General features: G+C 39.3%; 1 protein-coding gene across 5 annotated transcripts in view; it reads left to right on the forward strand.

Annotated features, from left to right (window-relative positions):
• Nucleotides 1-27252, forward strand: part of BBS7 (Bardet-Biedl syndrome 7) — a 454813-nt gene that overhangs the window by 116234 nt on the left and 311327 nt on the right. For 4 of the 5 annotated variants that reach the window (XR_004538826.1, XM_033938299.1, XM_033938307.1 and 1 more), the window contains one exon: nucleotides 130-316. The exons of the other annotated variant lie outside the window; for it this stretch is intronic. Coding sequence is in view for 3 of the 4 variants with exons in the window: in XM_033938299.1 (XP_033794190.1) it covers nucleotides 130-316 (187 nt within the window). In the remaining variant the exon portion in view is untranslated. The remainder of the gene's footprint in view (nucleotides 1-129; nucleotides 317-27252) is intronic. 5 annotated transcript variants of the gene reach the window in all.

The raw sequence follows: 27252 nt of genomic DNA on the forward strand, positions 1-27252 counted from the left end.
GGGTGGGACATGTAGGGGGTTGGACATTTTGGGATAAATAAATATCCGGGCAACGCTGGGTAATCAGCTAATATAATATATGCATACTTGATCTGTTTTATATTGGGGAGCTTTTTTATTTATTCACAGGCACATATCAGGTGCAGATCTCTTCCTGTGCGCCAGTTACATCTTTAACCATTACTGTGATTGCAAAGACCAGCACTACTATCTCTCTGGGGATAAAATCAACGATGTTATCTGCCTATCTGTGGAGAAACTCTCACATATTACCCCAATACTGGCCTGCCAAGACAGAGTCCTAAGAGTGTTACAGGTTGTGCTTTCTCTATCTTCTGTTTCATAGATATACAAATGATCATTCATGTGTTTACTGACTTTGGCTGTGGTTATGAGGCAGTTTTCACCTTCTACAATGAAAGTAAAAGGCACCTCTAGCAAGTAAATGTACATTTTAGTGAGGGCTTAAAAGCTCAACAGTCTGGCTTACATACCTTTTATCTCTCGTGTACCCCTGCAGCCAGGTTTCTTTATCTTGTGGGCACAGAAGGTGAAACAATTCTCTCCATACTGTGAGACTTTTAGAGAATGGGCTCTATACTGTTCAACTGTCTAGCTCAGCCCCCTTGCTCCTGACATTCCAGCTGATGGTATATGAAACAGGAAACAGAGAGGGAGACTTACTAAACAGAGGGGTCAATACAGAGAGCCATGCATTAAAGCACACTACCAACATTTACGGTATTCATTCATTCATTCAATTTTCTATACCATTCTCCCCAGGGAGCTCAAAACGGTTTCCGTGAATTTATTCAGGTACTCAAGCTCAAGTCTCTTCAACTCACTTCATTAGCTCCCTTTTCATTTTCTTTTAATTCTTTATTCATTTTAACACTGACCAAACAAGTGATTAATATTATAACAGTACAATACTAATAAGAAATACAACACTTGACATTCTTATACATATCATCCATTAATGTAAAAATTATAACCCCTCCCACCCACCCACCAATCCTTTAAAGAATATAATCATAATAAACCCAAATCAAATCTTTAGTTGAAAATATTAACCATCCAAATTTCCCCCCTCCCCCTAACAAATTACAAGTAACAATCATAAAGGAAAACAGTGTTCATTCATTACAATAATTTTCTAATGGCCCCCAGATCTTTATGAAATTATTATAATTACCTTTCTGTACAGCAATTGCTCTTTCCATTTTAAAAATATGACAAAGTGAATTCCACCAAAATGAATAATTAAGATTAGTATAATTTTTCCAATTACTAGTAATGTGCTGAATTGCCACCCCTGTCATTATCAATAGAAGCTTGTTATTATAAGATGAAATTTGACTTTTTTTCCTCATAGCCATGCCAAACAGAATAGTATCATAAGACAAAGCAACATGATTTTCAAGTAAACGGTTAACCTGTGTCCAAATTGAATTCCAAAATATTTTAATACAGGGATAGTAAAAAAGTAAATGATCCAATGTCCCTACTTCCAGATTACAATGCCAGCATCTAACTTTTGTAAACGAACAGGGGTCCAAAAAAGCTCTGTGTAACAAAAAGAACCAAGTTTGCCTCATAGATGCTGACATTGTACATCTCATTCTCCAAGACCAAATTTGTGGCCATTGAAATGCAGAAATTTGCTGCTTTATCTCAATACTCCAAATGTCTCTAAGACTGTTTTTTGTTTTTTTATTCACATATCCAGATAATAATTTATACCACAATGCAGCTTGATGTCCAAGGAAATCTGCTTGGAAACAAAGGAACTCCAGACTATATTGATTATTCAGATTTTTCCATTCAGAGAACCCTACCTGAATAGCCTGCTTCAGCTATAACCATTTAAAACTTTGTGATTTATTAAGACCAAATCTATGTTGCAGCTGTGAAAATTCAAGCAGTTTACCATCTGAAATAACATCATTCAGAGTTCTAATGCCTGCAATTATCCAGTTTTTCCATAAGATTTTAGATCCGCCAATTTGAATCTTGGAGTTTATCCATAAAGATTGATTTGTAGATTTATTTATTGGAATAGGTGTTAAATTACTAATATATCTCAGTGTTTTCCATGTATCTGATAAAATTCTGTTTTCCTTATATCTTCTAGGCATTTTTATACTAGGCACATGAACCAAATTTAAGGGAAACAAGAGACGCCATTCTAAATATAACCAGTCCGGGGCATTCTCAAAGAGTTCTGGGAGGATCCAATACATACCTTGATGTAAAATATAGGCTTGATGATACCTATAGAAGTTAGGAAAATTTACCCCACCCTCCTCAATTGATTTTTGAAGAGATACTAAAGCAATTCTATGCATTTTACCTTGCCAAAGAAATTTCATAAGGATACCATAAATTGGTATCATACTCATTTGATAACAAACCACAGGCAATATCATCATTTTAATAGTTTGAACTCTCCCCCACCAAGAAATATATAAAGGATTCCATTGCTCACATAACTCAGTAACTTTTTTTTTTTTTAATATTCTTTATTCATTTTCAAAATTACATTAAGTGTAAAATATATTCATTCACAGTAACAATAAATATATCACTTATAAACAATCATTGGTACATTGTATAAATTTTTATCCCTTCCCCTTCCCCTTTCCCATCCCTCCCATCCATATCTTCCATTATTATATAATATATGTAATAATAAAAATACCCCCCTCCCTATATCCTGAATTGATAATTAAAAGGGAAATAATTTTACTTAATCCTTAAAATATTTTGTTAATGGTTTCCACACATCCTGAAACTTCTTAAAGTATCCCCTTTGTAAAGCAATAAATCTTTCCATTTTATAGATATGGCATAAAGAATTCCACCAAAAGTTATAATTTAATCTCCTCCAATCCTTCCAATTATATGTAATTTGCTGAATGGCAACCCCAGTCATTATTAGTAGTAATTTATTGTTGTTAGCAGAAATCTGACTTTTTGCTCTCATTTCCATACCAAATATCATAGTATCATAAGATAATGCCACTGGGTTATCTAATAAATTATTAATTTGGTCCCAAATTGATTTCCAAAAATTCATAATATATGGGCAATGAAACAATAAATGATCTAAAGTTCCTACTTCTAGATGACAATGCCAGCATCTATTAGACAAAGAACTATCTAATTTTTGCAATCTAACAGGGGTCCATAACGCTCTATGTAACAGAAAAAACCAAGTTTGTCTCATAGATGCAGACACCGTACATTTCATCCTCCAAGACCAAATTCGTGGCCATTGAGATGCAGTAATTTCATGCTTAATCTCAATGCTCCAAATATCTCTTAAACCAGTTTTTAATTTCTTTTTAGTAAATTCACTTAATATTTTATACCACTGGGCGGCCTGGTGACCCAAGAAGTCTGTCTGAAAACAAAGAAACTCCATACTATAATGATTATTAAGGTTTTTCCAATCAGGGAACCCCGCCTGAATGGCATGCTTCAGTTGCAACCATCTAAAATTTTCTGATTTATTAAGTCCAAATTTATGCTGCAACTGTGAAAATTCAAGCATAGTACCATTAGAAATAACATCATCCAATATACGTATTCCTGCTATCATCCAATGCTTCCAGACTAGCCTTTCTCCGCCAATTTGAATCTTGGAGTTTACCCATATAGATTGACTTGTAGATTTGTAAATTGGAATAGTTGTTAAATTGCTTACATACCGTAAAGTTTTCCATGTATCGGCTAGTATTCTGTTGTCCTTACTGTAGCTAGGCATTTTGATACTGAGCACGTGGCACAGACGCAATGGAGACATGAGTTGCCATTCTATCCATAATCAGTCTGGGAGTTTTCCTATGAGTTCTGGGAGGATCCAATACATACCATGGCGCAAAATATAGGCTTGATGATACCTATAAAAATTTGGAAAATTTACCCCTCCCTCTGAAATTGATCTTTGTAAGGATACCAAAGCCACTCTAGGAGTTTTACCCAGCCAAATAAATTTTTACAGAATGCTATTTAATTTTTTATAAAAGGACCCTTGAAAATATACCGGTAACATACCCATCTGGTAACAAACCACAGGCAAGATCATCATCTTAATAGTTTGGACTCTCCCCCACCAAGAAAGGTGTAAAGGATTCCATTGCTCACACATTTCCGTAACCTTCTGCAACAACGATTTTTCATTTATTTTCATTGTTTCATCCAATGTATTTTTAATCCATATGCCTAAATATTTTATTCCATCTTCCTTCCAAAGAAAAGGAAATGAATCAAACAAACCTTTTGTACAGTGTACATTGAGTGGAAGAATTTCTGATTTAGACCAATTTATCTTATAGCCCGAAAATTTCCCAAAATTCTCAATCATTTTAAGTAAACATGGAATGGTTGTCTCAGGATTCCTTAAATAGAGCAAAATATCATCCGCATAAGCCGAGATCTTATATTCTCGATCCTTATGAGGAATACCCTGAATCTCCTCCGCTTGCTGAATAGCTAATAACAAGGGTTCCAAAACAATATCAAAAAGCAATGGAGAAAAGGGACAACCTTGTCTAACCCCCCGTTGCAACCTAAATCCTTCTGAAAAATTATTATTAATATACAATTTAGCAACAGGGGAACTATACAATGCTTGAACCATTTGTATAAATCCTGGGCCAATACCAAATCATGCCAACGTTTGGTACATAAAGGTCCATTCAACACGATCAAAGGCCTTCTCTGCATCAAGAGATACAGAAAAAACCAGATCATTTAAGGCTTTTGACAAATTCAGCATATGACATGCAAGCCTAGTGTTGTTAGAAGAATGCCTTTGAGCAACGAATCCTGTTTGGTGCAAACCAATAATAAAAGGGAGAGCTTTAGCCAAACGTATAGCCAAAATTTTAGCTAATAGTTTTCCATCAACATTAATTAAAGAAATAGGCCTGTAGTTTGAAATCACGGTAGGATCTTTATTTGGCTTAGGCAAAACTATGGTTAACGATTCTGCCATGGTACCTGTAATACAACCTTTATTTAGTTGAGACTGAAATAAATTTAGCAAATATGGCAACAGGGTAATTTGGAATGATTTATAAAACTCAACTGTAAAACCAGCTCTAAGGGACTTCAATGCTATCTGCAATTCATTTATCGAAATTGGTTTTTCTAACTTTTCTTTTATATGATCAGGAACCTTCGGTCCTTCAATTAAATTTAAAAATTCGACTCCTTCCTTTTCTTTATCTAAATAAGGCTCAGAAGAATATAGATCTTTATAAAACTTCAAAAATTGTTTTAAAATAGAATCAATTTGAGAATAAGAATTCCCTTTATCATCTTTAATTGCAATTATCTTAGTTTTCCTTTTTTTTGCTTTCAAATAATTCGCCAATAATCTTCCCACCTTATTTGAATTTCCATAATACAATGCTTGTTGAGAAAATAGATCTTTTCTAATCAGTTTGGAAGAGATCTCATTATACTTTCCTTTCATTTTTAAGAGGTCTTGTAATGTTGAATATTCCCATTTATCTACTAATTTTGATTCTAATATCTTTATTTTTTGTTCCAAATTAGAAAATTGTTTTTTAATTTGTTTTTTAATATAAGCCAAAAATGAAATAATTTGACCTCTCATGGTTGCCTTAAAAGCATCCCATAACGTTTCCATAGAGATATCTTCCGTATTATTAATATGAAAATACTCATTCATTTTCCCTTGCATTTCCTCTATGAAATTTGGTTCCACCAGCAATGTATTATCAAATCTCCATACAGGTCTACTATCCTCTTGGTCACGTATTTTAATTTTAATCCACACTCCCCCATGATCAGACAAAATAATTGGATCTATGGAGGCTTGTGTTACTTGTTGAACTAATGAATCTGAGACAAATATATAATCTATTCTTGAAAAAGATTTATGCACATGGGAACAAAAGGAAAATTCCTGATCATTAAAATGAAAAATTCTCCATATATCTTTCAGATCACAATTTTGTACCAAATTATCTTAGCCTAATGATTTCATAACTCTACTAGGTTTTTTATCCATAATAGGATCAATAACAGCATTGAAATCCCTAGCCACTACTAAATTCGAAGCAGCCAGTGGTAACAACAATTGTTGTAAAGATTTAAAAAATTCAATTTGGTTCAAATTAGGTGCATATACCGTATTTTCACGTAGATAACGCGCACCCGTGTAAAACACGCACACGGGTATAGCGCGCGGAAAACACAAATTTATGTAAAGAAATTTTTATATACCGCGCTCACGGGTATACCGCGCATGCCGCCCCGACTCTCCTCTGGCTGCCCCGACTCTCCGTTCGCTGCCCCGACTCTCCGTTCACCTGCCCCGACTCTCCGTTCACCTGCCCCGACTTTCCGTTCGCTGCCCCGACTCTCCTCTGGCTGCCCTGACTTTCCGTTCGCTGCCCCGACTCTCCTCTGGCTGCCCCGACTCTCCGTTCACCTGCCCCGACTCTCCGTTCACCTGCCCCGACTTTCCGTTCGCTGCCCCGACTCTTCTCTGGCTGCCCTGACTTTCCGTTCGCTGCCCCGACTCTCCGTTCGCTGCCCCGACTCTCCTCTGGCTGCCCCGACTCTCCGTTCACCTGCCCCGACTTTCCGTTCACTGCCCCGACTCTCCTCTGGCTGCCCTGACTCTCCTCTGGCTGCCCTGACTTTCCGTTCGCTGCCCCGACTCTCCTCTGGCTGCCCCGACTTTCCGTTCGCTGCCCCGACTCTCCTTTCGCCCGCCCTGCCCTGCTCCCAGCTCTGTAAGCATGCGCAATGGTCTGAGCATGCTTGCCGCTTAGTTTTCTGCGCCGGGTTGTGGGGGCACGCTTTTGACCTGTCACCAAGGCGGTTTTTCTGGCGGTGTGCTTTTCACCACGTGGCTGTGGCCCCCATCTATCTGGCCTTGTAATTTGCCCAGTGAATACTATTTTGACTATACAACAGCATCTCAGCCTTTGGATAAGCCTATAAAAGATTAATGCTGCATGTAGAGCCCACATTTTAATTTGATCTCTTCAGATTGGTATTCTGCATATATCTACCCGGTAGTAGAGTTTATCAATTAAATTTAAATTTACCACCATAATGGCAGGAATGAGACGAAAGTCATATACAGCGGACTTTAAGCTTCAAGTCGTTGCGAAAGCTGAGGAAATAGGCAACCGGGCCGCAGCGAGAGAGTTCGATGTTGGAGAAACATCGGTGCGTGAATGGAGAAAAGATAAGAAGGAACTGGAGAAATGCAATCCGCGAAAACGGGCACATCGTGAGGCCAAACCAAAATGGCCTCAGCTGGAGGATGACTTGAAGCAGTGGATTCTGGCGAGAAGGGAGCAAAATCAATCAGTCTCTACTGTTGCGATTCAGATGAAGGCAAAACTACTTGCCAATGGAAGAGGAATACCCGACTTCAAAGCTGGCTTCACATGGATCTCAAAATTTATGAAAAGGAACGGATTATCAGTTAGAATGAGAACAACTGTTGGCCAGCGACTTCCAGATGACTGGCAGCAAAAATTGATTGATTTCCGTGACTTTGTCGCCAAAGAAATATCTGAACTTGGCATCACTGCAAAGGACGTCATCAACATGGATGAAATTCCAATGGCATTCGACATTCCAGCGACAAGAACCATAGCCCCCACAGGTACTAAATCTGTTGCCATCACCACAACTGGGCATGAAAGAACGTGTTTTACAGTCGTTCTTGGTTGCTCAGCTAGCGGGGTTAAGTTAAAGCCCATGCTCATTTTCAAAAGGGTCACTATGCCCCGTGAAAAGCTGCCCACCAGTGTGGTTGTGCACTGCAACAAGAAGGGATGGATGGACTGCAAGGTAATGAGATTGTGGGTAGATAAATGCTTTAGGGCAAGACAGGGTGGATTCTTTGCAAAAAAATCCTTGTTAATTTTTGATGCCATGGCTGCCCACAAAGAAAAAAATGTTCAGGCCTACATTAATTCTACTCGTGCCCACATCGCTGTGATACCTGGAGGCCTGACATGTAAGCTGCAACCACTTGACATCGCAGTGAATCATCCATTCAAGACTTTTATTAGAAAGGAGTGGGAGGAGTGGATGCAGAGCGGCATGCACGAGTACACACCCGCGGGGCGGCTGAAGCGGGCAACTTTCACAGAAGTCTGCAAGTGGGTGGCTTCAGCATGGGACAAAATAACACCAGATACCATTCGAAACGGATTTAGAAAAGCGGGCATTGTTTATGAAACCAATGACACTACGGGTACTACCAGTGCAGCGGAAGGAGGCAACAACATGGATATCAGCGATGATGATGACGATGATGACGATATTACTTCGGAAATAAACGAGGATCGTCTGCAGGCCGTGCTCACTTTATTTAATGATGATGATGACAATTCGGATTTTGATGGATTCAAGGATTCAGATGACTGTGATGATGATGACTGAATAAACCTGTAAACTTTGTTTATTTACAACTTTACCGTAATTACGGTAACTGTATTTAGATTATTTTGTCCTCGATACTTCGTTTGATCTACCGGTTAATGTTATAGTTTATAAGAATGAACATGTAATTTCTGTTCTTGTTGCTGAATTCATACTCACTAACTCTAGATTAAAAGTTATACGGTTGTTTATAAGAATGAACAGTTTTTTTCTTTTCACATGTTTAGTTGGAGGGTGTGTGAATGGTGCGTGAGTTCTCCTATGTCTGGTTGAGGTGGATTGAATTACCGGTATTTAGCTGAAGAAATTATGGTAGTTAAACACCCCCCCCCCCCCCATTCCACACACATTACGGTAATTCTCTTCCATTTTTGTTCCCATTATAAAAAACACTGATAAGTTTCCAGAAAAAAATACATTAAAATAAGAAGTGAAAACAAAGGCCCCTACAGATGAGAACATAACATAAGAATAGCCTAACTGGGTCAGTCCAATGGTCCATCATGCCCAGTAGCCCATTCTCATGGTAGCCAATCCAGGTCACTAATACCTGGTCAAAACCCAAAGAATAGCAAACATTCCATGCTACGGATCCAGGGCAAGCAGACGCTTCCCCCATGTCTTAATAACAGACTATGGACTTTTCCTCCAGGAATTTGTCCAAACCTTTTTAAAACCAGCAACGCTATCTGCTTTTACCATAACTTAAATCTTTCCTTCCAAACAGAGACCTTGCTAGATGTCAAATACAGAAAGAACAAGGTAACTTCACAAGGACTTAGCTGTGCAGGAAATGTGAATCTCTTCATACACCCACCATATAGTGCAAAAATGTGCAAAGGTCTGTTTTTTTCTTTCGATCACTACATAGCCTAATGCCACACAAATATATTCTGAAGGTCAATGCTAAGGTTAACAAAGTTTCCTTCCTTGGACCACAAGGAGATACTGACAAACCACTAGAAGAGATCCCAAAACAACTACGCAGGCACAACACCACTCAGTGTGTGAACCAGTTTAGTGGAGTGGACTACGGTAACTGGGGGGTGGAAATGGACCCAGAGTTTTCTCAGCAGAATTTCCCAGAACATCTCTTCCTCTCAACACATTAACACGCTGGTGGGTTTATTTTATAGCTTTTTCACTCCCTTCGGTCTGCCTGTCCCTCCTTGAAGTCCTGTCCCCCCTTGAAGTCCTGCCTGTCCCCCCCTTGAAGTCCTGCCTGTCCCCCCTTGAAGTCCTGCCTGTCCCCCCTTGAAGGTCTGCCTGTCCCCCCTTGAAGGTCTGCCTGTCCCCCCTTGAAGTCCTGTCCCCCCTTGAAGGTCTGCCTGTCCCCCCTTGAAGTCCTGTCCCCCCTTGAAGGTCTGCCTGTCCCCCCTTGAAGTCCTGTCCCCCCTTGAAGTCCTGTCCCCATCCTGAAAGCCTGATGCCCCCCCCCCCGACGCCCGATTCATCATCCGGAAGGACCGCTCGCACCCCCACCGCTCGCACCCCCACAGCCTCCCCCCCTCCCCCATGGAGAAGCTGTCTACCTTGTTTCCGGATGCCAGTGAGCCCAGCTGTTTCCTCTGCCGGCGGTCCTGCCCCTTCTCTGAGCCCTGCGCTATGCTGCTTCCTCTTCCGGCGGTCCCGCCCTTTCTCTGACGTCAGAGAAAGGGCGGGACCGCCGGAAGAGAAAGCAGCGCAGCAGGGCTCAGAGAAGGGGCAGGACCGCCGGCAGAGGAAACAGCTGGGCTCACTGGCATCCGGAAACAAGGTAGACAGCTTCTCCATGGGGGAGGGGGGGAGACTGTGGGGGTGCGAGCGGTTCTTCGGGTGGGAGTGCGAGCGGTCCATCGGGGTGGGAGTGCGAGCGGTGGGAGTGCGAGCGGTCCTTCCGGATGATGAATTGGGCGTCGAGCGAGGTGGGAACTATATAAAAAAAATTTTATATACCGCGCAAGGTTATGCACGGTTTGTAAAAACACGTATAACGCGCGCGTTATATGCGTGAAAATACGGTAGATTGAAAAGCGCCATGGAAGTATTTTCCAGAACCATATCTACATGCAACCACCTCCCTAAAGGATAGAAACATAGAAACATAGAAAGATGACGGCAGAAAAGGGCTACAGCCCATCAAGTCTGCCCACTCTACTGACCCACCCCATTAAGTCTGAGTGCATATGACTTAGTTCCTTAGCTCGACCTTCGTAGGGATCCCACGTGGATGTCCCATTTATTCTTAAAGTCGAGCACGCTGGTGGCCTTGATCACCTGCACCGGAAGTCTGTTCCATTGATCCACCACCCTTTCTGTGAAGAAGTACTTCCTGGTGTCACTACTAAATTTCCCTCCTCTAAGTTTAAGCGGGTGCCCCCTTGTGACCGAGGGTCCCTTGGGAACGAATATGTCGTCTTCCAGCTCTACACGACCTGTGACGTATTTAAATGTCTCAATCATGTCACCCCTTTCCCTGCGTTCCTCTAGAGTATAGAGCTGTAATTTGCCCAGTCTTTCTTCGTATGAGAGACCCTTGAGTCCGGAGACCATTCTAGTGGCCATCCGCTGGACCGACTCGGCTCGAAGCACATCTTTACGGTAATGTGGCCTCCAGAATTGCACACAGTATTCCAGATGAGGTCTCACCATGGCTCTATACAGTGGCATTATGACTTCAGGTTTGCGGCTGACGAAGCTTCTCTTGATACATCCCATCATTTGTCTTGCCTTGGACGAGGCCTTCTCTACTTGTTTGGCAGCTTTCATGTCTGCACTGATGATTACTCCCAAGTCCCGTTCTTCTGAAGTCCTAGCTAGTGCCTCTCCATTCAAGGTGTATGTTCTGCATGGATTTCTGCTGCCGAGATGCATGACCTTACACTTCTTAGCGTTGAATCCCAGCTGCCATGTCGAGGACCAGTTTTCCAGCGCGAGCAGATCCTGCGTCATATTATCCTTGAGATTGCTTTCACTTACTATGTTACACAGTTTGGCGTCGTCGGCAAACAGTGCTACTTTTCCCTGAAGCCCCTGGGTCAAGTCCCTTATGAATATGTTGAAAAGGGACGGTCCCAGTACTGATCCCTGCGGCACTCCGCTAGTCACCTTCGATGTCTCAGAGAGGGTGCCGTTGACCACCACCCTTTGAAGTCTTCCACTCAGCCAATCATTGACCCATGCAGTTAGTTTCTCACCCAACCCCATTGATTTCATCTTGTTTAATAGTCTACGGTGCGGGACGCTGTCAAAAGCTTTACTGAAATCCAAGTACACTATGTCCAGAGACTCTCCCGAGTCTAGTTTTCCTGTCACCCAGTCAAAGAAGCTGATGAGATTGGATTGGCATGACCTGCCCCTAGTGAATCCATGTTGACAGGGATCCCTCAGATTTCCCTCATCCAATATCGTGTCTAATTTCCCTTTAAGTAGAGTTTCCATGAGTTTACACACTATTGATGTGAGACTTACTGGTCTGTAATTCGCAGCCTCTGCTCTGCAACCCTTTTTGTGCAGAGGAACAACATTGGCAGTTTTCCAGTCCAGGGGGACTCTCCCCGTACTTAGGGAGAGATTGAAGAGCATGGCTAACGGTTCCGCCAAAACATCGCATAGCTCTCTGAGCACTCTTGGATGCAAATTGTCCGGTCCCATGGCTTTGTTCACCTTGAGTTTCGACAGTTCTCTGTAAACCTCTTCTGGTGTGAAATCAAAATTCCGAAATGGGTCTTCCATGCTTTGCTTTGCTTCAATCCGTGGCCCGTGTCCTGGTGCTTCGCAGGTGAAGACTGAACAGAAGTAATCATTCAGCAATTTGGCCTTATCGGAATCTGTTTCCACATAGTTCCCTTCTGGCGTTCTAAGGCGTACTACCCCGTTTGCGTTCTTTTTCCTGTCGCTAATGTACCTGAAGAAGGATTTGTTCCCTTTCTTAATGTTTTTCGCTAGATTTTCTTCCATTCGAAGTTTGGCTTCCCTGACTGCTGTTTTGACCGCTGCAGACTTTGCCCTGTATACAATGTTTGCTTCTTTTTCCCCCGAGCATTTGTATACGAGAAATGCTCTTTTCTTCTCTTTGACGAGGTACGAGACCTCATCAGTGAACCATTGGGGTTTCTTTTTTCTTTGCTGTTTGGTTACCGATTTTATGTAGCATTGAGTTGCCTCATGAAGGGTCGATTTCAAGGTTGACCACATAGTTTCCACATTATCAGATACTTCATGAACCTGCAGTGTCTGATGGACGAAATCTCCCATGCGTGCGAAGTCAGTGCCTCGGAAATTGAGTACTCTTGTTTTTGTTTGTGACCTAGGGAAGCCTTTCTTAAGGTTAAACCATACCATGTTATGGTCACTGGTGGCTAGCTTTTCTCCCACCGAGACCTCCGAGACGCTTTCCCCATTTGTAAGTACCAGGTCCAGGATGGCCTGGGCCCTAGTGGGCTCTAGTACCATTTGTTTGAGCCTTACTCCCTTCATGGACGTTAATATCCTCCTGCTATCACAAGTTGTCGCTGAGAGTGTGTTCCAGTCCACATCAGGCATGTTGAAGTCTCCTAACAGAACGACATCCCCTCGTAAGGTGATATTCTCAATGTCTTCAATTAATTCTGCGTCTTTGTCCTCCGATTGCCTTGGAGGTCTGTACACCACTCCAAGATACAGGCATTTTTCTCTGCCTCTGGCCAGGTTTACCCAGATGGATTCCCCAGTGTACTTGACATCTGTGATCCTGGTTGTCTTGATGTTCTCTTTGATGTAAAGTGCTACCCCTCCTCCCAACTTACCCTCTCTGTCTTGTCGAAGCAGGTTGTATCCTGGTATAGTTATATCCCACCCATGAGAGTCTGTGAACCATGTTTCGGATATTGCTACTACGTCCAGGTCTGCATTAACCATTTCTGTTTCTAGTTCTAGAAATTTATTCCCTAGGCTGTGTGCGTTAACATACATAGCTCTCCACTCTTTCTGTTTACTAAGCTCCTGTAGTGAGCCATCCATTTGAATTAAAGTGTCACCTAGTGATTCTTTTGCAATAAGGGTACTTACCTTAGACTTAGTAGCGGAGTTTTGGTTCGCCCCATCAGGATTGGTACTTACTGCTCTGGTGTAAAAGTGGGTACCCACCCCCGACTTACCTAGTTTAAAGCCCTTCGAAGTAGGCGGGCTAGCCTGTGTCCGAAGACATTCTTACCTCTGTTGGTCAGGTGGAGTCCGTCTGGACCCTGTAGTCCCTGTAGTGCCTCTCCGTGATTCAGGAATCCGAAGTTCATCTCCCGGCACCATCGTTGTAGCCACTCGTTCGTCTTCAGGATACGTTCGTCTCTGTCCCTTCCTCTGCCCCTAACAGGAAGAATAGAAGAGAATACTACCTGTGCTCCTGTCTGCTTTAGTTTCTTTCCCAGAGATCCGAAGTCTCTAATTTAAAATTTGCATTACATCTTTTATTTACCAGTATTGCAACGCCTGCTTTTTTCTTATCAGCTGGAGTATAAAAAACATGTTTAATCCAACTTCCCTTTAGCTTTTGAGATTCTAAGGCTGACAAATGAGTCTCTTGAATGAAACATATATCTATATTTTGATCTTTCAAAAATAAAAGTGCTTTCTTCTTTTTAATTGGATAGTTTAAACCATTAACATTTAGTGAAAGTATTTTAAGTTCCATTTATATATGCATCACTTTCATATACGTTTTCTAACAAATATTCCGAACTATTATAATATTCCTTTGTATCAAGCATTTCCCTTAATTTATTATGCATCAAATCCCTCTCCCCCTTATTGTTTTATATAATATAATCATAATACCCCACAAACCCCTCCCAAATCCCACCCTTATCCCACCCTTACTTATTTTGCGATAACTTGAAGTCATAGGAACAGCCCAACAAACCCTCTCACCTCCCCCATAAGTATTATATAGTACTATTTCCTCTAAAAAATGTATATTAAACCATTCATACTTTTAATACATCCCAAACATATATCATATTCTTCTGCCTAACTCCATTCCATTAATATTTAATTTTGTTAATATTTAGAACCCATTGACAAAACATATTAAGAAATTTACCACATCTTTATCTGTAATAAAACAATTTTAAACTAAAAACCATAATAATAAACATAGGATTACATTATAAGAAACAATCTTATGTTTTCTGTTTTTGTTTGTTTATAATTTTGTTAAATATTTAGAATCTATTGACAAAAGCATATACATTTTTTTCCCCCTTTTCTTCCTTTCATATCTTTTTCTTCTTCCCTCCATCAATCAAAACATTTCAATTCTTTAAACAATATCCCCTGCTAATACATAAGGATTCAGACCCCAGTACTTTTTACCAAAAACCCAATCTAATATAGGGGGCTTGCCATTTCATGCAAGTGCTCCAATATATGCCCCAAGAGTTTTATTAGTCATATATATCAGTCCACACCAAATTCTGTACCACCATGACTCCCGCAGGATCAATATCAGTGCTTAACTCCAATTTCAGTGAACACTGATTATTCACAGCAGTACCCACTATTAATTCAGGAAGCAGGCAGATATATATCTATTAATTGAAACACTAAAAACACTTTACTGCTAGATACAAAGAATGTTTCTGTTTTTGACATCTCATTTTCTTGCCACTGCAGTCCATTAAACAAAGAAAATTATATTCATTAATCAAAATCTTGGTATTAAAGCATGGGTTCCAGGCATATTCATAGATGATAATCTCACACTTAAAACCCACACAGTCAAGACGACAGTAACTTATTCAGGTGTGATTCAAATCAAATCAGTAACCACCCTTTAGTCCTGGATTATTGGTATATTAGTCCATTTTCTTCCCACAGTTTAATCCCATGAAACCCATTAGGCATGTGCAGGTGAAACTGTCTCCCAGTTCCCTTACCAATATTGAAACCTAGTGAAACTGCACAAATCATGGTATTATTTTCACAGCAAGCAGCATAAAAACCCTTAAGGGCTCTCACTAAAAGTCATTGTTCTTCATGTCCTTTCAGCTGCTTCCATATCTGTAAGGGTTGTTGACATTCATTCATTACTCCTGCATTCTCAACCCACATCGCTAAAACCAGGCATAGAATCATGTGCATCCACCCTGCCCCGTGTACAAACAAATATACCAGAATGCATCAAAGGCTGATTATACACCACTTGAGCCCCTCCTCACCTACTCAGCAGCCCGGACCCGCGCCAAAAGTCTGAAAGTGCAGCGCGCTCCAGGCACTGCAACAAGTTCTTCCGGGGTCAATTACACACAGGCAATCACATGAAGGACCCAAAAATGTCCAGGTTAAGCACGCAGCCTGTTCTCCTCCTGCATGGTAAGACAATACTATATCAGAGCTTCCACAACTAATTTAATTGGTAATTTCCATCTAGTTATGTCAAAAATGTGCACTCCTTTCCAGCGGCGCCAAAGCTCTCAGACCAAGACAGGATCAGGACGTGCTCAACAAACGGAAACACCCCCTCCTCCCCGGCCCGCTTACCGACTCGAAAGACAGTAAATTTTTAACGGAGCAGAGCACAAGGTTCGGGGGAGGGAGGAGGCAGAGCACTGCTCTAGTGTTCCGATGTTTATTCCAAGTGCCAATCTCTAGTTTCACCCCATATAATGTCACAATGTCTCTCCTCTTCAGCACTAGGAAACTTCCTGGATGATAAAGTCTTAGAACCTTCTCAAGGCCTCATTTGAAACTCCTCCCCTTACTTCTTAGAATCCTTTTGGCATCAGGGAAACTTAAATGCCAGCAAAATTCTTTATATTTATTTTCCTTCACCATTCTGTATTAGAATCCATATCAGTTTAATTTTAAACTATTCTAATCATTCCAATACAGTTATTCCCTCAATTACAGTAGCCATCTTGGTATCCATTAAAGTATATGAAGAAAATAAATTTCCTATATTTCCTTTAAATCCAAACTTTTCACTCTCATATAAACAACTAAAAAAAAAAACCCTATCAATTTCCTAAATATTTACTTCCATAAATAAATTCAACTCTAAATCATAGGTGTTTCTTGTGATGATAAAAATTCCTTAAGCTTCTCTGGGTCATTAAATTAATAAAATTTCTCCTTGTAAGGAACTCTCATTACTGCAGGGTAATACAGTCCATATTTAGTTCCCATATCCTTCTAAGGTTGTCTATATTATAAGAACTTTTTCCTAATTTGAACAGTCTCTTTTGCAAAGTCCTGTAGAATGATAATTTTGGAATCTTTATATTTTACTTCTTTAACTTCTTTTGATGCTTTTAAAATTTCCAGTACATGTTGGAATCTTAATACCTTAAAAATCACAATTCTTGGCTTATCATTATTTTGACTTCTTCTCATTCCAATCCTATGTGCTTTTTCTATTTCTAATGGAACTTTTATTTTAAGTGGTAGAATTTTTGGAATTACTTCTTCCAAAAAGGCAATCATATCCTTCCCTTCAACTCCTTCCTTTAATCCAAGTATTCTTAAATTTTGATTTCTAGATCTGTTCTCCATATCAATCATTTTTTTATTTAAGTCCATTAAGATATTATGATCTTCTTTATTACTTTGTTGTATGTGCTCAATTTTTTCTATTCTATTTTCTATCTTATCTATTTTATTAGTTAATATATCAAATTTGCTGTTCATAATGTTCATTTCTTGTTTCATTTCTATCATATTCAAATTTATCTTCCTCATTTCTTCCAGTACCTCAATTAGGCAGAGGTATCTCACTGGACTGTAGATCTTCTTTTAGTCTTTTTGTTTTTCCTGTTGACTTAGAATGAGATTCTGGTATTTTCTGTTTACTTGAAGACATTTTCTCTTGTTTGAGTTAAATTAGAAGAAATATCTGTTAATTAATTCAAATAAAAATTGCTCATGGGAGGGAGCTCAGCCATTAGCCTGCCATCTACTTGGCTCCAAGTTCCGGAATCTCTGTAACTTTTTTTAATAAAAGTTTTTCATTCTCTTTCACTGTATCATCTAAATTATTTTTAATCATAATACCTAAGTACTTTAAGCCTTCCTCCTTCCATACAAATGGAAAGGAATCAAATAATCCTTTAGAACAATACACATTTAAAGGCAGAATTTCAGACTTACTCCAATGTATTTTATAACCAAAAAATTTTCCAAATGTATCAATCAATTCCAATAAACATGGAATGGTAGTTTCCGGATTTCTCAAATATAGCAGAATATCATCCGCATAAGCTGAAGCTTTATATTCCCAATCAGAATAAGGAATACCCTGTATCCCCTTTGCTTGATGAACGGCTAATAACAAGGGTTCTAAAACAACATCAAACAACAAAGGAGATAGAGGACAGCCTTGTCTAACTCCCCTTTGCAACTTAAAACTTTCTGATAAATTATTATTAATATACAATCTTGCAGAAGGGGAGCTATACAATGTTTTAACCATTTGTATAAATCCAGAATCTATACCAAACCAATCTAATGCTTGATACATAAAATTCCATTCAACTCTATCAAAAGCTTTCTCTGCATCTAAAGATACAGAAAAAGCCAGATCATTCATATTTTTGGTTAAATTTAGAATATGGAACGCTAATCTAGAATTATTAGAAGAATGTCTTTTAGCAACAAATCCTGTTTGGTGCATATCAATAATATAAGAGAGAGCTTTAGCTAAGCGCAAAGCCAATATCTTAGCCAGAATTTTACCATCTACATTTATTAAAGAGATAGGCCTGTAGTTTGAAACCAAAGTAGGATCTCTATTTGGCTTAGGCAAAACAATAGTTAATGATTCAGCCATAGTACCTTTGATACAACCATTAGTAAGTTGTGACTGATATAAATTTAACAAATGAGGTAAAAGAAGAATTTGAAATGTTTTATAAAATTCTACTGTGAAACCATCACCACCTAGAGCGGATCTAACTCTAAGAGATTTCAACGCTGTTTCTAATTCTTTTAGAGATATCGGCATTTCTAAACTTCCTTTTATATGAACCGGAACCTGAGGTCCAATAATTAAATTTAAAAATTCTAATCCATCCTTTTCCCTGTCTGCATAAGGCTCTGAAGAATACAAATCTTTATAAAAGGTTAAAAATTGATTTAAAATTTTCCCAATCTGATTATGTGTAACTCCTTTATCATCTTTAATTGCCATAATGTTGTTCCTTCTTTTTTTAGCTTTAAGATAATTTGCCAGTAACCTTATTAGAATTTCCATAATACAATGTTTGTTTGGAAAACAAATCTTTCCTAATTAATTTTGAAGATAGTTCATTATATTTACCTTTTACTTTTAAAAGATCCTGCAACGTATTATGTTCCCATTTGTTAATTAATTTAGATTCCAAAATTTTCATTTCCTTTTCCAACTCAGAATATTGCTTTTTAAATTGCTTTCTAATATAAGCAGAATATGAAATAATCGAACCTCTTATGGTAGCCTTAAATGCATCCCATAAATTTTCCATGGAACTATCCTCTGATAAATTAAAAAGAAAAAATTCACTAATTTGTGATTTGTAATCCTCAATAAATTTTGTATCAGCAAGCATTGTATTATCAAATCTCCACACAGATGTACTATACTTTTGTTGATGTATTTGAACTTCAATCCAAATACCCGCATGATCAGATATAATGATTGAATCTATAGAAGCTTTAAGCACTTGATGGACTAATTGATTAGAAATAAAAATATAATCTATTCTAGAGAAAGATTTATGAACCTGTGAACAAAAAGAAAAATCTTGTTCATTAATTTTTTTTTTAATATTCTTTATTCATTTTCAAAATTACATTAAGTGTAAAATATATTCATTCACAGTAACAATAAATATATCACTTATAAACAATCATTGGTACATTATATAAATTGGTAAATTATATAAATACGCCAAATATCTTTTAAATCACATGCTTGAGCCAAATTATCTAACCCTAAAGATTTTATATTTTTACATGGCTTTTTATCTAATAATGGATCCATAACAGCGTTAAAATCTCCAGCCACAACTACCGTATTTTCGCGGATATAATGCGCACCATTGTAAAACGCGCACAGGGGTATAGCGCGCAGAAATCACGATGATATGTACAAAAACTTTTCTATACCGCGCTCAGGCATATAACGCGCATGCTGCCCGACTCTCCTCTGGCCACCCCGACTCTCCTTTCGCTCTCCCCGACTCTCCTCTGGCCACCCCGATTCTCCTTTCGCCCTCCCCGACTCTCATCTGGTTGCCCCGACTCACCCTGACTTTCGGTGCACTGCCCCGACTCTCCTCTGGTTGCCCCGACTCACCCTGACTTTCGGTGCACTGCCCCGACTCTCCTCTGGTTGCCCCGACTCACCGTTCACCCGCCCTGACTTTCGGTGCACTGCCCCGCCTCTCCGTGCCTGTCCCCCTTGAAGTCCTGTCCCCCCTTGAAGGTCTGCCTGTCCCCCCTTGAAGGTCTGCCTGTCCCCCCTTGAAGTCCTGTCCCCCTTGAAGGTCTGCCTGTCCCCCTTGAAGATCTGCCTGTCCCCCCTTGAAGTCCTGTCCCCATCCTGAAAGCCTGATGCCCCCCCTCGACGTCCGATTCTTCTCCCCCCTCGGCAGGACCACTCGCACCCCCACCCCGAAGGACCGCCGACTCCCCGACAATATTGGGCCAGGAGGGAGCCCAAATCCTCCTGGCCACGGCGACCCCCCTAACCCCACCCCGCACTACATTACGGGCAGGAGGGATCCCAGGCCCTCCTGCCCTCGACGCAAACCCCCTCCCCCCAACGACCGCCCCCCCCCCAAGAACCTCCGCCCGTCCCCCAGCCGACCCGCGACCCCCCTGGCCGACCCCCACGACACCCCCACCCGCCTTCCCCGTACTTTGTGTAGTTGGGCCAGAAGGGAGCCCAAACCCTCCTGGCCACGGCGACCCCCTAACCCCACCCCGCACTACATTACGGGCAGGAGGGATCCCAGGCCCTCCTGCCCTCGACGCAAACCCCCCTCCCTCCAACGACCGCCCCCCCCCAAGAACCTCCGACCGACCCGCGACCCCCCTGGCCGACCCCCCCACCCCCCTTCCCCGTACCTTTGGAAGTTGGCCGGACAGACGGGAGCCAAACCCGCCTGTCCGGCAGGCAGCCAACGAAGGAATGAGGCCGGATTGGCCCATCCGTCCTAAAGCTCCGCCTACTGGTGGGGCCTAAGGCGCGTGGGCCAATCAGAATAGGTATCCGCAAAGAAGTTAATCTAAGAGAGCAATGTGTAAAGTGAAATTTAGTCAAAACAATAGCCAAAATTCTTAATTAGGTGAAGGAAAAGATCTCAGAGTTGCCACTCCTAGGATCATAATAAAATCATCCAAAGTGGAAAGGTGGCGTGGGTTTCTTTCATAGATCATAAAAACCTTCACCAATATTTAGTAATGGATTGACTAAAAAGACTAACATGTGAAATGTAAAAAACTCTCTACATGTTGATACTCTCTACAAATGATTGAATCAAAGTGACTAGTGCAAAGAATAAAAACTAAAGCTGCAACTAACTGAAAAAGTGTCGAGTGCTGTAAGCAACCTGAATAAAGTGGCTCATGCTGTGTATTGAAACATGTGCAAAAAATACACCTATTAGCAAACTCTACAGTTTAAAAAAATAGCTCATGCTGGAACGAGCTAAATGTTTCAAAGATATTAAATCGTTGATTAACTGCCAGAACTAAATTGGGCAGAATTAAAGTCAGCTATGCAACCAACACAAGAAACTATATTTTATGGACGCTAAAAAAGCTGACCAAAAACTGTAGAGAAAATATACAATCAAAAAGCTGATATGATAGTCAGCCTGATAATATAAGCCAAGAACAGGCACTTAGCTTTTTCGAGAGTGAAAATGCGGCAACAAATTACTATGCCGTTGTAACACTGTGTATCATCAATATCCGACGGGACCCGTTTCGCCGCAAATATGCGGCTTCATCAGGGTTTTGGTGGATACACTGTAGAAAAAATGAGATACAAAGAATACATTATAATCTCTGCCGTAAGATGTTAGTTTATCTAAACAATAAGCACAGCAACTTACTTCAATGTAGATAATTCAGAACGTTCTTACACGGTCTTTCTGAATAAAAAATGGCGCTTTATACTTTAAAGACGCCAGCGCATGCGTGATAGAAGAACCTAATAGAATCATCTGATTGGACAGAAAGTTCTTCAGATCGTTCATTCAAATAAATGATAATGTTGAGCAACAAATTTGAATTAAAGAAACACTGACCAATCAACAGTTGTGTTTAGACCAAAGGGATGTATGCTGTTAAGGTTGTGTATCCATCTTAGTTCCCTTTGCTTGAGTCTTTTTATCCTATCGCCCCCTCTTTGTATTGGGGGCTCATAGTCAACAGCTAGACATCGGAGGTCATCAAACTTGTGATTTAAAACAGTACAATGTTCAACGATAACTTCAGAGCATTTATTTCGCTTGAGATTGGACTTATGCTCCGAGATCCTTGTTTTTAACTCTCTTGTGGTCATGCCTACATACAATAGATCGCACGGACAAATGATCACATAAACAATGAAGGTAGATCTGCAATTAGTGAAATGTTTTAATACATATGATTTTCTATCCTGGGGATTAGTAAAGATTTTTGTTTGTAACGTAATGTCACAGGTGTTACATGAAAGGCACTTAAAATGACCTTTAATATTGTGAGTTGTTGTATCAGTTTTCTTAGTGGATGAACACAGAATTTCTTTAAGATTGAGATTTCTAGAAAAAGCAATCCTGAGATTTTTGTTTTCAAAAATTGGATGTAACTTCATAATATCCCAGTTATTCTTTATGATCTGCGCTACCTTATTGCTGTTAGAAAAAAATCTTAAAACACAAGTCTCAGCATCATCTTCCAAGATATTCTTCTTCCCTGTCTGCAATAAAAGATCTCTGTTAATGTACTTGGCACGTCGTCTAGCCTGCTTTAATACTTGAGGTGGATATCCGCGTGAGGAAAATTTTTCTTGTAGAGTCTTTGATTGTTTGTTGTATTCCTCAAGCTGTGTACAATTTTTCCGAATTCTAAGCATTTGGGAAAAAGGTAAGCTTTCTTTTAACTTCCTGGGATGGCAGCTGTCAAACTTTAAAAAAGTATTTTTATCTGTTGGTTTGATATAGACCTTTGTCACAAATGAGTTGTTAATTTGACGTATATCAACATCTAAAAAATGTATATGTTCTGTAGATGATTCAATAGAAAAAGATATATTACTATCGCAATTGTTTAACCATGTGTGGAATGATGTTAACTCTTTAAAATTGCCCTTCCACAATAGAAAAACATCATCAATATATCTGTGCCATGAATAGATCTTATCTTCAAATGGGGAATTTTTAATCCATGTGTGTTCGAAATCGATCATATACAAATTAGCAATAGACGGCGCAAATGCTGCCCCCATAGCTACTCCAGAAAGCTGCAAATACATCTCTTTATCAAATACAAAAAAATTCTCTTTTAAAGCAAGTCTCGTTAATTGTACCAAAAATTCTGGGGGGATCAAAAAAGGCCTGGGAGAAGAAAAAAGAGCATCTTTGACAATCTGAACTGCTGAATCTTGGGGTATAACAGTATATAGGGAATTAACGTCCAAAGTTACCATCAAAAATGGAAATTCATCAGATGGAATAGATGAAATGATATTCAAAAAATGGGCAGTGTCTTTTATAAATGTGTCACTTGCACTTGCCAAATCTTTAAGAAAGAAATCAACAAATTTGCTGAGTGGCTCAAGCAGAGAATTACGGGAGGATATGATAGGACGTCCAGGAGGATGTTCCAAACTTTTGTGAACTTTAGGCAAAAAATAAAGAACTGGTGTAGTAGGATTAGCTATAAACAAAAACCTAGCGTCCTTTGATGTCAAAAAACCTGATTCGGATCCCTCTTTAATCAGTTTCTTGATTTTACTTTGTAAACGCTTAGTTGGATCAAGTTTAATCATTTTATAGGTGTTTTTATCATTCAATTGTCTAAATGCTTCATCCATATAATCACTTTTATTTAATACAACTACTGCACCGCCTTTATCGGCTTTCCTTATGATAATATTATGGTCTTCAGCCAGATTTTTTAAAGCATTTCTCTGTGCAGAGGTTAAATTATTAAAGCAATGTTGTTCATCAAACTGTATTGCATGTATTTCTTTCAAAATTTTTTCTTTAAATACAGTAAGTGTATTATCAATTGGACCTGGTGGGGACCAATTAGAGTGTGGTCTCATAATGGATCTACTGGAAATTTGATTATTGCCATAAAAATAGAGCTTTAAATTTAATTTGCGTATAAATCTTTCCAAATCGATCTTAAATTGGAAAGAATCAAACTTTTTTGAGGGTACAAATGTAAGGCCACAATTAAGAACTTGCTCCTCAGATGAAGATAAAACTCTATCAGATAAATTGAAAATATTGTTATTCAATGCTACTGTTTTTGGGACCTTGTGACTGGCCGGCCTCTTTGATTCCATCTGATGCCCCCTCTTCCTCTTCTCTTTGAATAATTTCTTCTGGATAAAAAATTACCAGACCCATTGCTGCTGTTATTGGAAGAGGATCTACTGGCTGTACTGGAACTATGGGGACTGGGAGATTGTCTGACAGTACTGGTTGAGGCTGTCTTATCATTATCATTCATATTGGTCCACCAGTAAACTCTATTTTCTTTGTAGTCCTTTTCATCTCTTTGGAATTTTCTTAGTTTATTCCTCTTAAGTTGTTCCTTAAATTTATCAATATTCTCGTTTAACGTTTTCATCTGTGTTTCAAAGTCAATTGTGGTGGTATTACTTTTCAGGTTTTTTAATTCTTCATCTTTTTGCTTCATCAAATTAGCTACAACGTTCCTACTCTTTTCAATAATAAGTAACATAATGTCCAATGAACACTTGTTTAGAATCATATTCCATTGTTCTATAAATTGTTTATCCTCCTTAAAAATTTGTGGGTAAATGTTGACTCTAAGCCCCCTGGGAATCCTCTGCACTTTACAATATTCTACCAAAAAGGAACTGTTTAAATCTGTTCTAACAATATTTTTATGTAAATTCAATATTTGTGACCAATCGTCAATGTTTTTAATTTGACTCTGTTGCTCAAACATAGAAGGGACATTCAAAATGTCAAAAACTTTTTGGTCATTAAATGTGAGAGTGGAATTTTTCCAATTGCTCTCAGCCATAATCTCAAAAAGGTTGATTAATCAAAAAATCAAAAAGAGAAACGATTAACTGATACTCATAAAGATCCGCAAAGAAGTTAATCTAAGAGAGCAATGTGTAAAGTGAAATTTAGTCAAAACAATAGCCAAAATTCTTAATTAGGTGAAGGAAAAGATCTCAGAGTTGCCACTCCTAGGATCATAATAAAATCATCCAAAGTGGAAAGGTGGCGTGGGTTTCTTTCATAGATCATAAAAACCTTCACCAATATTTAGTAATGGATTGACTAAAAAGACTAACATGTGAAATGTAAAAAACTCTCTACATGTTGAAACTCTCTACAAATGATTGAATCAAAGTGACTAGTGCAAAGAATAAAAACTAAAGCTGCAACTAACTGAAAAAGTGTCGAGTGCTGTAAGCAACCTGAATAAAGTGGCTCATGCTGTGTATTGAAACATGTGCAAAAAATACACCTATTAGCAAACTCTACAGTTTAAAAAAATAGCTCATGCTGGAACGAGCTAAATGTTTCAAAGATATTAAATCGTTGATTAACTGCCAGAACTAAATTGGGCAGAATTAAAGTCAGCTATGCAACCAACACAAGAAACTATATTTTATGGACGCTAAAAAAGCTGACCAAAAACTGTAGAGAAAATATACAATCAAAAAGCTGATATGATAGTCAGCCTGATAATATAAGCCAAGAACAGGCACTTAGCTTTTTCGAGAGTGAAAATGCGGCAACAAATTACTATGCCGTTGTAACACTGTGTATCATCAATATCCGACGGGACCCGTTTCGCCGCAAATATGCGGCTTCATCAGGGTTTTGGTGGATACACTGTAGAAAAAATGAGATACAAAGAATACATTATAATCTCTGCCGTAAGATGTTAGTTTATCTAAACAATAAGCACAGCAACTTACTTCAATGTAGATAATTCAGAACGTTCTTACACGGTCTTTCTGAATAAAAAATGGCGCTTTATACTTTAAAGACGCCAGCGCATGCGTGATAGAAGAACCTAATAGAATCATCTGATTGGACAGAAAGTTCTTCAGATCGTTCATTCAAATAAATGATAATGTTGAGCAACAAATTTGAATTAAAGAAACACTGACCAATCAACAGTTGTGTTTAGACCACAAGAGAGTTAAAAACAAGGATCTCGGAGCATAAGTCCAATCTCAAGCGAAATAAATGCTCTGAAGTTATCGTTGAACATTGTACTGTTTTAAATCACAAGTTTGATGACCTCCGATGTCTAGCTGTTGACTATGAGCCCCCAATACAAAGAGGGGGCGATAGGATAAAAAGACTCAAGCAAAGGGAACTAAGATGGATACACAACCTTAACAGCATACATCCCTTTGGTCTAAACACAACTGTTGATTGGTCAGTGTTTCTTTAATTCAAATTTGTTGCTCAACATTATCATTTATTTGAATGAACGATCTGAAGAACTTTCTGTCCAATCAGTTGATTCTATTAGGTTCTTCTATCACGCATGCGCTGGCGTCTTTAAAGTATAAAGCGCCATTTTTTATTCAGAAAGACCGTGTAAGAACGTTCTGAATTATCTACATTGAAGTAAGTTGCTGTGCTTATTGTTTAGATAAACTAACATCTTACGGCAGAGATTATAATGTATTCTTTGTATCTCATTTTTTCTACAGTGTATCCACCAAAACCCTGATGAAGCCGCATATTTGCGGCGAAACGGGTCCCGTCGGATATTGATGATACACAGTGTTACAACGGCATAGTAATTTGTTGCCGCATTTTCACTCTCGAAAAAGCTAAGTGCCTGTTCTTGGCTTATATTATCAGGCTGACTATCATATCAGCTTTTTGATTGTATATTTTCTCTACAGTTTTTGGTCAGCTTTTTTAGCGTCCATAAAATATAGTTTCTTGTGTTGGTTGCATAGCTGACTTTAATTCTGCCCAATTTAGTTCTGGCAGTTAATCAACGATTTAATATCTTTGAAACATTTAGCTCGTTCCAGCATGAGCTATTTTTTTAAACTGTAGAGTTTGCTAATAGGTGTATTTTTTGCACATGTTTCAATACACAGCATGAGCCACTTTATTCAGGTTGCTTACAGCACTCGACACTTTTTCAGTTAGTTGCAGCTTTAGTTTTTATTCTTTGCACTAGTCACTTTGATTCAATCATTTGTAGAGAGTTTCAACATGTAGAGAGTTTTTTACATTTCACATGTTAGTCTTTTTAGTCAATCCATTACTAAATATTGGTGAAGGTTTTTATGATCTATGAAAGAAACCCACGCCACCTTTCCACTTGGGATGATTTTATTATGATCCTAGGAGTGGCAACTCTGAGATCTTTTCCTTCACCTAATTAAGAATTTTGGCTATTGTTTTGACTAAATTTCACTTTACACATTGCTCTCTTAGATTAACTTCTTTGCGGATCTTTATGAGTATCAGTTAATCGTTTCTCTTTTTGATTTTTTGACCAATCAGAATAGGCCCTGGAGCCTTAGGTCCCACCTGGGGGCGCGGCCTGAGGCACATGGGCCAAACCCGACCATGTGTCTCAGGCCGCGCCCCCAGGTGGGACCTAAGGCTCCAGGGCCTATTCTGATTG

This window comes from Geotrypetes seraphini, chromosome 1 (genome assembly GCF_902459505.1).
Source record: "Geotrypetes seraphini chromosome 1, aGeoSer1.1, whole genome shotgun sequence".
Taxonomy (NCBI): Eukaryota; Metazoa; Chordata; class Amphibia; order Gymnophiona; family Dermophiidae; genus Geotrypetes; species Geotrypetes seraphini.